This window comes from Eucyclogobius newberryi, unplaced genomic scaffold, assembly GCF_026437365.1.
Source record: "Eucyclogobius newberryi isolate DKJ021-1_F unplaced genomic scaffold, fEucNew1.0.hap1 SCAF_6, whole genome shotgun sequence".
NCBI lineage: Eukaryota > Metazoa > Chordata > Actinopteri > Gobiiformes > Gobiidae > Eucyclogobius > Eucyclogobius newberryi.
The window spans coordinates 31,590,881-31,608,910 of NW_027316278.1; the positions used below are offsets into that span (position 1 = coordinate 31,590,881).

At 38.9% G+C, this 18,030-nt stretch overlaps 1 protein-coding gene across 1 annotated transcript in view; it reads left to right on the plus strand.

Annotated features, from left to right (window-relative positions):
- Positions 1 to 18,030, plus strand: part of frmd3 (FERM domain containing 3) — a 91,778-nt gene that overhangs the window by 43,407 nt on the left and 30,341 nt on the right. The window contains exons 3-9 of the mRNA XM_072433841.1: positions 1,835 to 1,877; positions 6,740 to 6,821; positions 9,624 to 9,721; positions 12,697 to 12,820; positions 13,485 to 13,572; positions 16,757 to 16,845; positions 17,043 to 17,106. Coding sequence (XP_072289942.1) covers positions 1,835 to 1,877; positions 6,740 to 6,821; positions 9,624 to 9,721; positions 12,697 to 12,820; positions 13,485 to 13,572; positions 16,757 to 16,845; positions 17,043 to 17,106 — 588 coding nt within the window. The remainder of the gene's footprint in view (positions 1 to 1,834; positions 1,878 to 6,739; positions 6,822 to 9,623; positions 9,722 to 12,696; positions 12,821 to 13,484; positions 13,573 to 16,756; positions 16,846 to 17,042; positions 17,107 to 18,030) is intronic.

The window sequence follows — 18,030 nt, forward strand, 5'->3', positions numbered from 1 at the left end:
AAGCCCCAGATCTGTGGCGAGGCGGCCCTGATCAGTAAGTTTTTCAAGGGAGTTTCTGGAGCAATAAAACATCCTTTAAGTGAATAAATGAAAGACGGAACAGCTTTTATGCCACGCTGGAGCAGGTCTAGCAGCTGCCGCCGGAGAAGTTAAGCAGAGACTTTTAACGATAGTAGAAAATGCGCTGGAGTGGAGCCGATACTCTGGTCTGGTCTTGTCCTCTAGTCTCAGAGCGTAATACAATGAAATGAGATGGAGCAGATACAGGAAATGCTCTGTAATATGAGCCTGTTAGAACATTACAGTCCACGTGATTCACAGAGGCGCACAGATCTCACAGTCAAAGCACCAGTAGATTGTAAAGTGAAATATGAGTCAATCTGCCACCAAATTATTATGAATTAGGCTGCACACATAAAAGATATTCAAAATTACAAAATAAAACATGAGAAAATAAATATATTAAGGCGAGAGTTTTTTAATTTGTTGTTTCACGGATTTTCATTGGCATTTTTAAAAGGGGAGGACGGAATAAAAATAAAATTTTATTTTCCCATTATCAAATCACATCTCTACCATCCAAAAGTCGGAGTTGAATTTTAAAAATAAAATTTTATTCTAAAAAAAATTCTTGGATTCTTAGAATATAGGCCCTACTCCCACCTCTCTACATTATCTACATCATTATAGTTATCAATGCAAGACATTGAAAATAGCTCTTATTACACTGCGGTGTACAAAAATACCTTCAATGTCATAAACTAACTGTTTAATGGAAGGTGGAACTCACAGAGATCAGACAGAAAGTGGTCCCAGACTGACAGCTTCTCAGAAAATGAATCATCCCGTGACCAAACACGTCGCTTTGATAAACTTTATTGAGTCTTGACAGGAACACAAAGTGTGCCAAGAATGAAAATAGAGTCGTGGACACGCAGCTCAGATCAACTCATCGGGACAAATAGCGTTCTTACAATGCGATCAGAAGAGAACGTGTGACTCCACACGAGCTGGACATGTCCACATGAGGAGGACTTGTGCTACTTAAATGGCAACGACAAAAGGATTCTGATATAATCGGTCAAGACGCGTATTCTTCATTTCCTCGTTCGAACACAAGTTCAAAAAAAGGTTGAAAAGTGCCAGAATTACCTACCTTTAATTTCTTATATTAAAGAAAACTTGTAATAGCTTTTAACCACGTTGCTGTTTTTGTTGTTTTGACTTCTCATTTACGCGCTCAAAGTTGCACATAGAGTGATTTACAAAAGTTTGAGTAATCTTTAATCTCCTGCATTCAAGACGATCCCCCAGACATGGCCATATGGCTCCAATTCAAAACAAGACAAAACCAAATCTGCTGCTTGTGCTGCCGGTGGTGTCTTTGCAGTTGTACATTTGTGGGCGTTGTTTCCGCAGCGTTGTGAGTTTGCTTCCAGCAGAGCGACGTAAATTAATTTGAAAATGGGGGGGATGGTGACGCGTGCCTGGGGTTATGACGCGGTCTTGCAGCCACCGCCCGTCAGTTTGGAGATTCGAGGAAAGGAGATAGTCTGTAATATAGCTAAACACTGCGGGAATCAATCAAAAAAACACTCTGGGTACATATATGAAGCACAAATAGCAATGTAAGAAGGTTAAAAGCTCTGAAAAGTCAATTTTGCATGTTATGGGACCTTTAAAGTAACTTTGTTCTGCTTTAGTCTGTGTGTTACTGTAATAACAATATTTTGGAAAATTGAATATATGTCATGTTATTCATTTGAATGTCAACTGAATACACACTGCGTTATGTAAGTTCTGCCCTCTGATTGACATGCTTGTTTTTCTTTAGCACTGGCTGGAGCCGAACAAGCCTGTGGTGCGGCAGATGAAGTGTGAGTATCTGCTGTCGTCTGCTCCTCTCCTGGGGCACACTCGCAATGACAAGGTCAAGCTCAAAACAAATGGACCACAGCTCCTCCGGCCGGCCGGGCACATGTGCATGCGGCTAACGCTTGGCGCAGCAGGAGGCTAACGATGGGCCTGTAGCTGCTGATGATGCTGTACAAAGGATGTTGTCGTGTTTAGCACAATGAGGAGGAGGGAGTGTCCGGTTCAACTAGGGCAGCAGAGGTCACAATGGAAACTACAATTATGTGATAAGAAGGGTCAGAGTCAAGCGGGGGCAAGGGGGAAAGGCCAAAGCTAGAAAAAGAAGTACAAAAAAGTACAGTACGTCCAGCTTGTTCCATTCTGATGCTTGAACTTTGTATTTCTGCTGATGGTGCGCTCCTACTCACAACAAGAAACATATGGGATGTTTTAAATATAAAATGTTAGTGTTACAATTATTAAGAGAAGAAGCATTTTAACGCTTAGTTGTTGACATCATGACCAAACAGCAATAAAGTCTGTAAGTTTCTTTAATTCACACTTCTAAAAGATGATATTGAAGTATAGCTAGATACTGCAGATATGTGACTATATGAAATCAAACTTTCTGACAACAGCAAGATAACGGCACTTCACATTAAAAATTGACTTTTCATGAAGTATAGATTGAATTTGAATTACTTTTGGTTTCTAAAATGGTCTAATTGTTTGCCTTTTTTTCTAATATCATAATTTGAAAACAATTTTTTTAACGTCAACACTCATGATTTGTATAATTTATTCCCATATTACGCGTATTTGAGTTCATTTCTAATCTAGAAACATCTGAAGTGCTGAAAAGAAATTAAGCATGACATTTTAACATTACAGAAGGTCCCCAGCCGCTCCAGATCAGCATTGTGTAAAAGTGCCTACTGTACTGACTACAACTGATGATTGAGGCATTTCTTTAAATGAAAAATATTAAAAATGGTGAATCAGACACAGAATCATCTAATCATTTCCATACTTACAAAACTCAATCACTTTAAATTAGATTCAGACTTTTGCAGATGCTTTCCTGCCTGACTCGTCCACACTTTATCAGACTTTGAAATGCTCTTTCTCTCTTACTGTAAACTAATAAAGAGCTTTTAGTCATGTGCTTGATCATTTTGAGGAGACGAGGGGAAGGAAACTGTAATGAAGAGGAAGTGGAGATGAAGAAGCTCCGGATGAGGCTGCTCCACTGTCAAAAGAGTCTTACGTAGTTTTGATTAGTTTATCCCTTATGATCAGGGCCAGCTGCAGGTGCACATGACAAGAAAACACATGCTATAGTTAGTTACAGTTAAAACAACCGTAATTTAGAACATCAAGGTCATTATTTGCTCATCAATATGGATTTTGTTTACAGTATTTCCAAATGTGTTTGAATTTTAAATTGAAACATGTTTTAACATTATTCCCTGGAGTATGTTTTTATTAATTCACTCATGCACGCCTGTCTGATCCTGTTTACAATGTCCTCTCCCTCTGAGCCTCTGAAAACACAGAGAAAATCACCTGTGCGTTTTTTCAGTTATTACATCATCGACAGACTCGTTCTGAGCATTTCTTTCTTCAAACCGCGTTCATTACAGCTGCGTGCTTGACATTAGCATGTTGCGTAAAGCTAACTTTTGTTTATTTCCCCACGGTAACGCTGTCTGCTGCCACGAGATGGCGTGTGAACATTAAATCCTGATGAGGGAACGCTTGTCTGGTAGTACATACAATACATGCATTATTTTCAGTTCTAAAACATGAGATGCCAATGTAAAGGTACTCAAGAACATATACATTTCACGTTTCTTCTAATAAGACAGAGGTCATTTACCTGTCAGGAGCGTCAGACGTCTGATGCTGTGACGTGTCTTTTATCAGATGTTATTTCTAGGTTGGTCAGTCTGACAGATCTATCAGACTGATTAGAAGAAAAGTGAAACGTATTTGAAAAGGAAGAAAGATTGAATTTTCCAGACCATGTTTTAAGGTCCATCATGCAGAATAAGTGTCCTTTAACTCACTTTTGTCGTGTACATGTATTCATTCATTTCGATTTAGCTGTAGAAATCACCAGGGAGACGTGAGTGAGACTGACAGCGCTTCCTCTCCTCCGGCTCCAGCTCCAGTAACTCTGATGTCGAGCGTCGTCACTGTCAGTGTCATCACTTTTGGGCCAATTCACTTGCCGTACAAAAGCGCCCTAAGCTGCTCAAGTTCTCAGGCAGAGGGAAAAAAATTGGTCTTTTACTGTGTGTTTGAATATATTATACCCTGCGGATGTGTTATGAAGTGCTACAAAAAGACTTGGGAAATATTGACAAAAATGAGAACGTCTATATTTGGGGGATTATACCAATGACAATATTCAGACAATATTATGGCAATCCAACAGAAACGTGCTAAAACGTGCCTATAAGAGTCTTCTGAGTTAATGTAACTCATAAACATGAATGAACTGTAAAATCCTGTAAATTCACCTTTTTCTCTTGATTCCCTCACTGCGCTGGTCATGATTCAAGGGACAATGGTACAATAGTACATTTTTAAACTGCGCATGCCCATATACTTTAGAGCAAGTGCTGAAGTGCTACAATGACCGTACTCAGGACAAACCTATTTTCTAAGCGTCGTTCGATCAAATTTATTCTTGGAATATATATACTATATATATATTTATTTATTCATTTTTTCGTCCAGGAGTGTTCCATGGTAGAAAAAGCTTAAATTATAATAATAATATATATATATATATATATATATATATATATATATATATATATATATATATATATATATATATATATATATATATATATATATATATATATATATATATATATTAACAATTAATAATATATAATAATAAATCTGGTTCTACTCACATCCATCCAAGAGTCATTCTCAATCTGTGGATCTAGTCTGAGAGTAAGCCCTGCCCACTGGGCAATAATAGCGATAATAATAATTCCTGATAATAGTCTGTCCTGTTTTTGTTTTTGTTTACGCTGTGAGTTTCACCCTGTAATGGGCCATAGAATGGAGCTTCAAACTGCAGCTGTACACTGCCTGAAGATTGAACCGTAAACCCACCTTCTGTTTAACGCCTTCATATATAAAACGGCGAAGTTTGATGATAATGAGCATAAACAATCATTTTTATTTTTATTTCTAAGAAAAAACTGTCATTATACTTATCACCTATGGCAAAGGAGAAATCAATATGCATTTGGGAGTTTCAGTTACATCAAACATGTTCATGTATCTATATTTGCATTTAATAGAAGTGGGTCACAGAAGTGTGTTTAAGCCCCAAAGTGAATACATTTAGTGACACTGAAGTCTTGGCTCTGAGTTTCCCCATCAGCAGTGACACAATGCTCTGGTTTATGATGGTTTCCCTCACGGCGAGACGTCCTGACGCTTTAGTTCAGTTCAAAGTCACAGCAGTTCAAATGAGACACTTAATGTCCCTGTAAATAGTAAAAAGGGAAAACATGAAAGACATTTTGGATTTGCGCTTAGTAGAAGAGGGAACATATGACAGAAACCTCATTGTTAATTTATGGAAAAAACATTGAATATCATAAAATAGTAGTTATTAAACTATGGGAGTTTTTGTTTATAAGAGATCTTCTACTGAAAGTGTTTTTCAAACTTCTTATAAGTGATCTGTTCTGTTCTTCTGTATCTACCTCTATATCTTCCTGCGTTGCATCAATGAAATGTCCCCATGTGGGACAATAAAGGAATATCTTATCTTATCTTATTGCTGTCAACAGCTTAAACAATGCCTCACAATGACATGTAACCTACAGCAACAAGATTTAGATTTTGCAGAAGAAAGATTATTCCAGTGATAAACTGTATTGTTTTAATGGTAGAAGCTGTAAACAAAAGCTTAATGTAGTGAACATGATTATATTTCAGATTTAAAAAAAAAAAGTTATCCGGAGTGACTCTTTTTGTAAAGTTTATTATGTTACTTCCTGGTTGAACATGGCCAGCAAATATGACATAGGTCCACTGTTACTTAGCAAACATATTATAAACTAGGGCCAAAATCTTTATACATTACACAACAGTTATGATTTGACAATAGAGGAGGAGGAAAAAGATGAAACTGTCAGTTTTGTGTAAATTGTCCGTGTATTTTCAACGGCATGTCACATTTTGATGACATAGAAAGAGGGATTTTGTAGTTTTATTTAAAGTTTATTTTTCAAAATGTTTCACAAACTGAAACAGCAACAGATATAAAACGATGTTACATTTTTACCACAGGTTCTATCCCGCCAAAATAGGTCATAATAAAAAAAACAATGACTTTAAATGTTAAACAGTACCATATTTTTCTTAAAAGTAAATGAGAGAAACAGTATTCCTCACTGTCCTAATGCATTCCAAGCATCCTAATTATTCACCGCAAAGAGTTTTCAGAACTTTCAGAGGCCAGAGCGGCGTTTGGTAAAGCTAACAACAGCATTAGCAATAAATATTAGCATGCTAACAGTTATTGTGTACGCCGTTAGCTGTCTCATTCTGAATACACCACATATAGCGAGACCTTTGGGTTTATTAAAGTAGTTTTAGTCATAGGATTAGGCAAAGCAAACTGTTTTTTGATTGAATATCTTGTAAAACATTTGCAAATGTGAATAAATAAACATTACAATTGTTATAAGTAAAATCAATATTGGATTTGAACATTTTATACATGTATGTACTATCTTTTAAATAAGTCAGTATTCACAATGATACTTACCTCAGATATAATGTAAGTTCTGTATATTTTGTTATAGAACGATTGTAGGCTCATTCTTTTTTCCTTTCTCCGCAGTAGCCCGGCAGCCGTACACCATGTGCTTCCGGGTCAAGTTTTACCCCCACGAACCAATGAAAATCAAGGAAGAGCTGACCAGGTACTGCTGCCGAAAGCGTTCGAGTGTGTCCGTGTGTGATTTGTACGATAGTGGTGGTCTCCGAGTGATCCTGAAGTGTAATCATATTATGTGACTTTTGGTGCTGATGTGGTCCTCTCTGTCCCGCTGAGCTGCCTTGTGTACATTACACACTTTATATACTATCATATTTTTTATACTTATAGTGGACAAATGTAGCCAAAACCAGTAGTTAATATGCAATTACTTCAGTACATTTACTCTTGTCTGTTACATTTACTCTTACTTCTACTCTGTAATATTGTTTTTGAAGTAATAGAGTACACCTTTTGGCTATTCTAACTACAACAGATGCAACAATACCATTGAATTGTTCAATTCAACCTTGGCCTGACTCTGCTATGTTTATACAAGATCTTGTGTTATTTAATCAAATATTTTGGGCTGTGCAATATGATGTTTTCCCCCTCATACTAAATTCAGGCTTTTTCTATCCATCTATCTATCTGTAAATAAATAAATGTCTTTCAGTATTGATTTGATGAACATAAACAAGACAGATATTTAATAATTACTATTTAACACAAAAAAGGTCACATTTCTTGAGGATTGACTGTGGACCTCTGCATTAAACTCACCCTAAGATGACCATAGACGATTGGAAATTACAGATTTTTACATTTTGATTAAGGTTTGATTGATCTCCCAAATACTTAGTGTTTGTTACAAAAGCCCTGTGACTCTGCCGTGGTTTATCCTCCGTCAAAGGAGAAACACACCCAAGAGCTAATGCTTTAAATGGGCTTAACCAGGACAAGGCAACATCGCGCTGCATTAGAAATAACACAGACCCGTGCTCCATTCTGCACATCCTGCTTATCCTCCGTTCAAACCTGCGGAAATGCATCTGTAACCATGGCAACAGGTGTCCCCGAGTTAACTCACAGCATAACATTATCGCCACGGAAATGCCCAGCGCCTCATGACGGAGTGCAGTTTTATGTACACTGTATAACTCTTCTGTCTGCCACCTGCTCAACTCCATGGAGACGTTATTACTTTGCCTGAAATGTTCCACAGTGTGGCCTTTATACATCTATCAGGCATTTATTCAGTAGTAGGTATTTTTGTTGCTTATAAAAAATCATTCTTGATCTTCATAGAGATGGATCAGTGTGATGTCATACTGCGGAACATTCCAAGCAAAAATAATAACGTCAAGTGCAGGCGATCCACCCGGAAACTTAATTATTTTTTACAAAAAGTACACATTTTCTGGTAAGAAATTAATAAATTGTACAAGCTGTAATTCTTTAATTGATATATTATTTATTATTATTTATTATTTTTTCACTGAGAGCCGCTCATAGACAACTCCCGGATTAGTTCCACTCCTTAGAACAGTCATCCAGGTCCTTTCCGCCCAGTGATGTCCCTGTAGATATCATTGGGCTGATCGGGATGTTATTGACATGTTAAAGACTTTACAAAGGAGCTGAGTACTTTATCAGCGGACACTTCTGTGTTTAGAAAGGCAGGTCTTTGTGTCTCAAAGCAAATGCTAACTTCAGTTAACACATACAATCTAACATCTAAATCTTATGTATATATTAATTGTGGCATTGTTTTAATATTAGGCTCCACAATTAGCATTAGGACCAAGCCAGAAACCTAGCTTTTTAATCTCAGTCGTGTGCTCCAGTGAACTGTTCTAGACTCTTTGTCATTAACATGTTCTAAGTGACCTCTACCTGCAGTCTACAGCAAGTTATTTAAGTATTTATTGATTTTTAATTGGGCGCCATGGTGCACAGCTCACACTGAAACGTATTTGAACCAAAGGGGAGCATTTGACTTTGACAAAGCCACTGTGCACTCATTCTTTTGTTTGTTATTGAGGTTTCAGTGATCGAATGACTTACATTTGCAATCAAAAGTACTGCCTATGATCATTTAAGCCTCACATTTGGCCCCTGGGCCACAGTTTGGACACGGCTGACTTAGCATGATGTCCTTCTCATGCGTACGACCTGCTAACGCTGAAGTTTAGACATCTTCTGAAATATGGGATTCTTGTGTTTAGTTATTATTTTATTTTTCTGTTGTATTTTATTCTCCCCTCAAATGTTAAAACTACTGTTTAAAATGTGCACTTTGAACAGACGTTTTCAAATATAAATCTAATCATTATCACTTTACTGAAAAATATATAATTTATTTTTTCAAAATGTGTTAGCCCTGGAAACGCACAGTAACCGCAGTGTGGTACATGTCAGGTTTCTCTTATTGCCATGGCAACACCATATGTCCGTCCAATCAGTGCGCAGTGTGCTTCAATCTGATCTTTTATGTATAACGACAAAATAGAAACCTATTTAAATGTAATTTTGTGTGTGTGTGTGTGTGTGTGTGTGTGTGCGTGTGCGTGCGCGTGCGTGTGTGTGTGTGTGCGTGTGTGTGTGTGCGTGTGCGTGTGTGTGTGCTTGTGTGTGTATGCGTGCGTGTGTGTGTGTGTGCTTGTGTGTGTGTGTGTGTGTGCGTGCGTGTGTGTGTGTGTGCTTGTGTGTGTGTGTGTGTGTGCGTGCGTGTGTGTGCTTGTGTGTGTGTGCTTGTGTGTGTGTGTGTGTGTGTGCGTGCGTGTGTGTGTGTGCTTGTGTGTGTGTGTGCTTGTGTGTGTGTGTGTGTGTGTGTGTGTGTGTGTGTGCGTGCGTGCGTGCGTGTGTGTGCTTGTGTGTGTGTGTGTGTGTGTGTGTGCGTGCGTGTGTGTGCTTGTGTGTGCTTGTGTGTGCTTGTGTGTGCGTGTGTGCGTGTGTGTGTGTTCAGGTATCTCCTGTACCTCCAGCTGAAGAGGGACATCTACCACGGCCGTCTCCTCTGCCCTTTTGCTGATGCTGCCTACCTGGGAGCCTGCATTATACAGGGTGAGTATGTTCACACTTAATACAGACAAGTGTCACTCAATTCACAAAGTGAATCAGATTAGTCACACTTTTGAAATGTAATTAATCATGATTAGGGATGTTACGGTATCAAATTTTAAGAGTCACAATTAATGTGAGCTCCATGGTAACACTCTGACTTGAGTCAGCTTTCCTTTCCAGCTCACGTAAACAACAGATTTGTGAAAGAAAAAACAGCATTTACAGATAAGATCATGCTCTGGCACTACCTGTCTCCTCCTCTTCTCCTCTTCCTCTCTCTATCCTCATTCTTTGAGCTCTTTTGTTCTGAAGCTTAAATTTTGGCTCGGGCTGAGCGGCCGCTTTGCGCTCCAGCGCTGTCAGAGGGGCGGTCCCTCGCTCTGCCCAGTGTAAACTCATGAAGCAGCGGCATAAAAAAACTACTCACGCTGATTATAGCTCGCGCTGTTGACTCGCACTAGTGTGGTCTCCATGTGTAACGGACCGGGCGTTCAGTGCGTTTATCCAGGCTTGTTGACTCGCTGGGCTCCGTCCAACACATACACTTGTGCGCACGCCGCCCGTGACTCGCATTGCGCTTGGACACATTCTGAGGTCTACCGCAGAGTCCAGGATTGGTGCTGTTCTCTGATGCACCCTGCTCATGACCAGCCTGATCGATTTAATGTGAACATTTAACCACACTGCTCCTGCACAGTGCTCCTCCTGTCAGGGAGGTCTCCCAGCTCAACTTACAGGCGATGACACATTAACTTTCACAGCCTTAACTAGGACTTAACTTCTTTCAGATTATAAAATGGGGGGACCTCACTATAAGGGCTTAGTTTATCCTAGAACACTTGGTGATTTTTGACATTTTTCACAAACATATAAACCGTGCAGGAGGTTCGGATAACATTACAGTGTGTGAGGCAGGAGGCCCTCTTAAAAGGCAGAACTACATATACGTTTATAAAAAATACTGAAATATTATGTTCATATTTCATATACACACAAATACATCAGACGTATGTGGCTGGTTACGACTTGTCTTTGGTCACTCAAATCGAAATTGCAATTGGAACGGTCGCAATTTGGATCAGCAAATTTAACAATGGGCTCTTTGTTGGTTTTTAGGTGCAGTTTTATGTCGCACCATATTGTCAAAGCACATTCCTATAGTTTGTGAATTGTGTTCAAAGACAATGACAATAAAGCATTTCCTGATTGTGACTGAAAAAAATACAAAATCCTTGAGATACTGTCCATCTCAAGAGCTGCTCTTACACTACAGAAAAAAATACTTAGGCTTGCACAGTAAAACCTTGTTACATGCAGACCCTCCTGACCTGATATTCACTCATGTACAAATCCTGTTACTTATCCTCCTTTTATTCCACCTGTTCTTCTCTTCCGTTCCCTCTGACTGCTGCTGTAATCCTGTCTTATGAAGCCAGCTCCAGCCAAGACGGCCTTCTCCTTGTGCCTAATTACAAGGAACGTTTAAAATTGAGCCACTCATTTGATATGGATTAACTATGGAAGCCAGCGGAGTCTCTGATTGGTTCACGTCCCCTGAGACCAGCGCGTGATTGGCTGAATAATCTTGAGTCTCATTGGTTGCTCCGTTATCAAGGGCAGGTCTCGCTTTGTCACACAGTTCATTATATTGTTTGAGATAAGTGTGTAACTTTGTGATTATTATCCTGTAATATGAAAATATAGATTATCGGGCCATTATGTTCCATCGGCGCAGTTTTAACTTGGAATAGTGTCGTTTAAAATGTATTTGCTCTTGCTGTGTTGGGCTTTGCAATTAATCCCATTTTAACGTGATTACAATTATTACTGATAATGTTTAGACAATATGTAAATCCCAACAAAAACATGTTAAAACATATCTTTAAACATTAGTTTAGGTTTCTTAGCTGTGGGGTCCCTGTGATCCAAGTGCCTGAGCGATGTCATTAATTGAACCCCTAACACAATTTTCTTGTCTTTATAAAAAATAAAACAGAAGTTCTTATTTTTAGTTGCTCCAACCCTCTGATTAGTCTACACATTGACAGTGCTATTGTGTCACTTGCATCATGTTGCAGCCCTTATGTTAAACATCCTGGTGTGATTTTTGACTTGGGTTTTAAATTTGACAAATTAGCTTGTTGGAAAGCTGTGCTGCTTCAAGCTTTGGCTTCTTGGCAAGATTAAAATATATCTCCCACAAAAAGAACTTGAGAGAGTCTCCCGTCCTTTATTACCTCTGGACTATTGTAACTCTTTGTATGTGGATCAGAACAGAGACTGACAGGCACAAGAGGAGCACATCACTAAATATTTGAAACATTTCTCTACATTCTCCTCCTGACTGTTCTTAAGTCCAGGTTTGTGTCCAGAGGAGCTGGATCCTTTAAACTATGGAACAGAGACATTGAAAACTCATTTATTTTCTTTGGCCTTTAATTCAGTGCTGACGAGATCATATTGTTTTTTAGTTATTATCTTTTATCTTGTATTGATCTTATTAAACTGTACTGTTGTTTTAAATGTGCTTCATATATAAATTTGACATTGACATTTTACATTATAAAAGTTCCTTTTATCAACTTAATGTACAACAACACATACATTTGGTCTGAGAGCCTTGATATCATGTTTGTCTCACACCTTGATATCATGTTTATTAAATATGAATGTTATAATGTTAATATAATAACATTTAGGTGTTAAGGTTCTGAGGCTGAATTGAAACTTAGAACAAAAGCAACTCTTTTACAATATGGGCCAGTGATCTGTGGCCCTCTGCCATGTGTATGTTTATGTGGCTGTCTCAATATGCTGCCCTTGAAACTGTACTCATAAAATAATAGTTTCAGTTGTATTTATACATTTTCCATAATAAAGCAGTCCTACATGAAAGATGATAGTACATGTATTTTCGGTTCTCTTACATGCAGTAACTGTTAGCATGACTTAGTGAATTGTTTGTCCTCCTTCAGCCGAGCTTGGGGATTATGACTCAGAGGAGCATCCTTCAGATTACATCCGGGACTTCAGACTCTTCCCCAAACAGTCACTCAAACTGGAGCGCAAGATCATGGACATCCACAAGACTGAACTCAGGTAACAGAGATAATATATGTCCTTTTACTCTGCTCAAGTGTACAAGATCATTACTTGACTATTACTCTACTACCATTCACACTCAATTCAAACTTCCTCACTGCTCTGTGCACATAATCTGAGATCAGAACTTTATCTAATCCTGTACTCGACTGCCGTCCCGTAGGTATGGACTCTGCTGAATGCCGGGCTGCTGCTCGTGAACGACGCTCTGAGCTCCAAACAGTTGATTATAAAACATCAAACGCTAATCCTGCAGTTCCCCGGCGCTTAAGTATGCAAACGAGATTGTGTTGTAGCCTCCATCTTCCCCTATGGGCCTGGATTATAACAGCATGTATCCACCGCTCGGTTGGATTTAAAATGAGGAGCCAAAAATGATAAAGTCAGAATACCATTACTTCAAAATGAAGTACAAAGTAGGGATCATAAAAGAGAAGAGTGCAAATAAATGGCAAATGGCACCAGCAGGAGGCTGGTCCATGCATTGTCCTGACTCTGGGCACCAACAAGAGGCCGGTACATGTTTAGTCCTGACTCTGGCACCGGTTCATATGGCACTAACATGTCCGAGATGTGCTTTGGTGCTAGGCCATGGAGAGACTTGTATACCCACATGAAACTCTATCCACAAAGTTACACAGTGCACCTTGTTTCTCTCCAGGGCCCAGTGTGCAGCACTAGCAGAACTAAACATGGTGCAGAGAGCCCAAAGCCTGGAGACATACGGAGTGGACCCTCACCCCTGCAAGGTAAGGCCTGACCGCAGAGCAACGTGGAATGTTCCAGAACAATGAGCCGCTTAATAATAAGTGTCAATTTGGGTAGAGCAAAGAAATGACTGAACTAAGGTTACAGGTACTCTAAAAATAATATTCTGTAAATGTATGTAATATAATTCTGATCTCATTCCTCTGGCAGTCTGCTATTTTGGTAAAATCGACATACCATCAGTAATGTTCCTTTGAATGTGCAAAATGTGTCTATGAAAGTCTTGTTTGAGGTTCAAGTATCGCACAAAACCTGAATGGACCACTTTATACTCTCTTGTTTTTGACATTACACTAGACAGTTTTATATATAGACAATACTAATAATGTTCTAAAAAAAATAATAAAATATATATTGGAATCTGGCCCAACAATATTTTTTGTTTTGTTTATGTTGAACAAAAATCAGCAAAATTTTATCCAAATTTGTATCCATTTCGTTCTCCTGTATCCGTACTGTCCACCACTGAATATAATTACAATGTACTGCTCCAACAAAATACGCAAGTAAGAGTAAAAAAGTATTTGAGGAAACTGCTTAGTAAAGTGATGTTGCGTATTTCCCACATTTGACTTGCCCTCGAACGCGACTGGTAAATCCCACTTGTGAGAGCTGATCGAGGGACTCCCACTTCACATACGAGATAAAAAGTGACGAATTACAAAAATGACAGCGGTTTTGAATTTTTAACCACTACATAAACCACGTAGGCGTTAGTTACAAGGCAAATCTGACAATAATCAGATTTTTAACATGAATTTGACACATTTGTTCAACTGCTACATTTCTCAAAGCCTACAGTTTAGCATTAGCCAAATTGTTTACGGACGAGTTATTTCAGTTGGAACACATCTTAAAAGTAACTGCTGATCAAACATCTGATTCAGAATTAGACGTTTTTGTGATTTGACAGACAAAACATGAAATAATGCACAAAATCTGGTAAGTAATTTAACATTGCCAACATGAAGCTTTTGTCACTTGTTGGGAAGAGGATCCAAAACATACAGTATATTACTCAATTAGGTGTAGGACATTTTATTGGAAAGTTACTGGACTTCCGCTTGAATTACTGCAGCTGCCCTTGTGTTAATGTGAGTGGAAACACGAGAGAGGTCTCCAGTGGTCTTGCACTTAGACTGTCATCTGATCCAAACTCTTTCAACGAATCAAAAGGACTAAGTATGCTGTGGAAATAACAAACATTGAGAGTTATTTTGGCGGTTTATTTTGCTTGAATTGAGCAGTATTCTTAGTAAATAATTGAAATCTGCAGTTTGGGTGCTTTAGTGTTGTTTCAGACCCAGTTGTTCAGGGAGACGTCGTAATCAAATCAAAGCTTGTTAATGTGGATTAACAAGAGGGAAGAAAAGGGCGGCCAAAATAGTTCACATGCTGGAACTGTGAATTGCATCAGTGCCACTAATCTAAAATTACATCAATATTATGTATTATTTATTGGGCAAATGAGCAAACACTGCAATTATTAAAACATGCAATATGTGACTTGCCACCCACTTTGTCTCCATGGAGATGTAATTGCTGCGGTGGTATGTTCCAGAGTATAGAATAATGTTGTTAAAAACATGCTTTCTTACTGCGAGTGGGGTCGCCTCGCCACTGATCTGACTTGTAACCAGTGGTGAAAAGGGAACGAAAATGCTGGCAAATTTATGCTCGAATAAAATTAAAAAAGTACGCATGGACAGGTGTAATCAGATAAATGTAAAGCATTTTTTGTAGAATTTTTGATTATGCTTTTATTAAAAATGTGCTCAATCAACCTGAAACTGAATATTGTCAATTGTGTCGGTATTGAAAAGATGAGCCAGTTGTGGTTTTGGACAATTGGGACTTGTAAAGTACGCCGTAACTTCTATGATTTAAGATGTAATGAAGTATAATTATACGGCTCGAATTACTGTATACTCAATTGCAAGTACAGGTACAGGTTTCAAACGTACTAAAAAAGAAAAAACTACAACTGCCCTAAAGCCTCTACTCAATTACATGAGTAAAACATGAGTATAACATGAGTATAACATGAGTATAATGTGAGTATAACATGAGTATAACATGAGTAGTATTAATTACATGAGTATAACGTGAGTTATTTTACACCTTTGCTCGGCCGTTTTCACACCAGTTTGGTCGACGTGATGGAGCGTTCACTCTGAGAGCCGTGTGATTGTCCCAGTGTGAACATGCCTATTGCAGTCCGGAGCACAGCAACAGCTAAAACTAGGCTTGTCTCACATTCTGGTGGGACGTGTTTGATGTGAGAGCGGCCGACCTTGGGCCAACCTAAATATCACCACAGTCTGCTGTAAGGGTAAAAGTGTTTGGAATTTGATCAAAAATTGGCTTGAACCGAGTATATTTGCACAAACAGACATTTCAGAGCTGCTGTTTTCAACCTGCATCTGGCAAATTGGATCATGTTTCCATCAGTGAGACACTTGTGTCTCTGCACAGCAGGTAAAGCCTCTGTGCGCTGCTCAAACAGCTTTGTCTTTGCCTCCACCACTCTAACGCTGAATTAACCAAAAAGCAGCAGGTGAGCATGTACGTGCACATTTACACGGATCTGTAAGCTTGAAGCCTGTTGTCATAGAAATATTTATGGTAAGTGCGGCGGTCAGCTGATCAAGTCTCACATGGCTCAACACTTGTAGATTTGGCGAACAAGCCAAATTATGACGCCCAAATGTGAGGCTAAATCTCTATATGCGCAAATGGGTGACTTGCCTCTACGGTTAGTGCACCCCTGTGTCTTAAAGCTTCCTAAAAATAAGCTTTTAAAAGTTATAATGCCATACATTATAGAGATGTAACAATATCCAGATCTCCTGGTACAACAATAACACCATATGTATCTCATAGTACAATATTTTATTGTTATAATAATTGTCATTTCTGCACTGGAATGGAGCAAAGGATCATGGTCTATGATGCAAAAACAACATGTAATTCAATATAATGTAACAGCCCACAATATTATTTTGAGAATTTGAGGATACAATACAATACAAGAAAACGTGGGGTTTGAGAGTTAGGAAGGACTTAGAAAGGTTTGAATACCCTCTTCCTCCTTTCACAGATTCAAAACCAGGTGAGATAAGTGATTTCTTATTCGTGCTCACACTTGTCTTTGTGTGTCTGCAGGATTTCACAGGGTCCACTGCCTTCCTGGGATTCACGGCCACCGGCTTTGTGGTCTTCCAGGGAAACAAAAGGATCCACCTGCTCAAATGGTACACGCTGCTGAATATCTTTACTTTGCTCACCCCAGAGTTGAACTACCCGTTATGGAAAATGCCACAAGCAAACATTTCAACTGTCATTTCTCCCGACACTCTTCACATAAACTTTCTTTGCCGTCAGTGGTACGAGCTGAATATAGCCCAGTCTTAACATAGAAACACGTCAAAACTGCTGCCGTTTTCCCCAGGGCCGACGTCAGCAAGCTCAAGTTTGAGGGAAAGACCTTCTACGTCATCGGGATTCAGAAAGAGGTAAGAGACAGAACCAGTCGTCATAGTGATGCCGATATCATCTCTGGAGCCATTTTAGCACCACATCTCTCATCCTCCTGCAGTTACAGATAAGGCAGGGATGTATTACCTGTCCTCGTCTCATTCTGACCAACTCAATGTAATATTTGAATCAATCAAGTCAATGATTGATTTATTACAAAAGTATGCATGCCATGAATGTGTGTTTTTTATATCTACTTGGAGGGAAAAAGCACTTGATTTAGAGAGATTGAGAGTCTTTTTTCAGACCGTTTCGACTGCTCGCTCGCATTCTTCTTCAGACTCATATACGCCATTTCTGGCCATGGCAAAAGAGAGAACCACATTATGGACTGGGATGGAATTGAAATACATAAACCGATTAACCAAGACGAGGGGGACTTATACTGTCACACACCTGGGATACTGTCGGAGTGTGTGTAGATGTCTGTCGTCCTGACTCTTCTGGTAGAAACGGTGTCGAACGCTGTGTAAATGACAAGACATGCCACAGCCACAGCACGTGACACTTGAGCGAGCAGTCGAAACGGTCCGGTCTTGAAAGAGTCTCATGAATATGAAAAATCAGAAGACCAAATTAAACTCATTGGACTAGAACTCATTTTAATCTGTGATACTGAGAAATTGTGCATTTTTTGTCCGTGAAGACCACAAACACAAACGAGTCCTTTGATGGGTACAAGGGAATAGATTATAGTGGGATGGATGCTCCATGTACTCAGCTACATAAGTGACATTAATGACATCGTTTTACTGAGAGTTTGGACAAAGGTCATAATGTCAATGTTTCATTTAATCAAGAGTTTAGTTTAGTTCAGTTTATTGTTTGGTAAAAACAATAAGTGCTCAACATCCAAGCACAAAACAAGATAAGAAATACACATTTGTCATTTGACCAGGTGT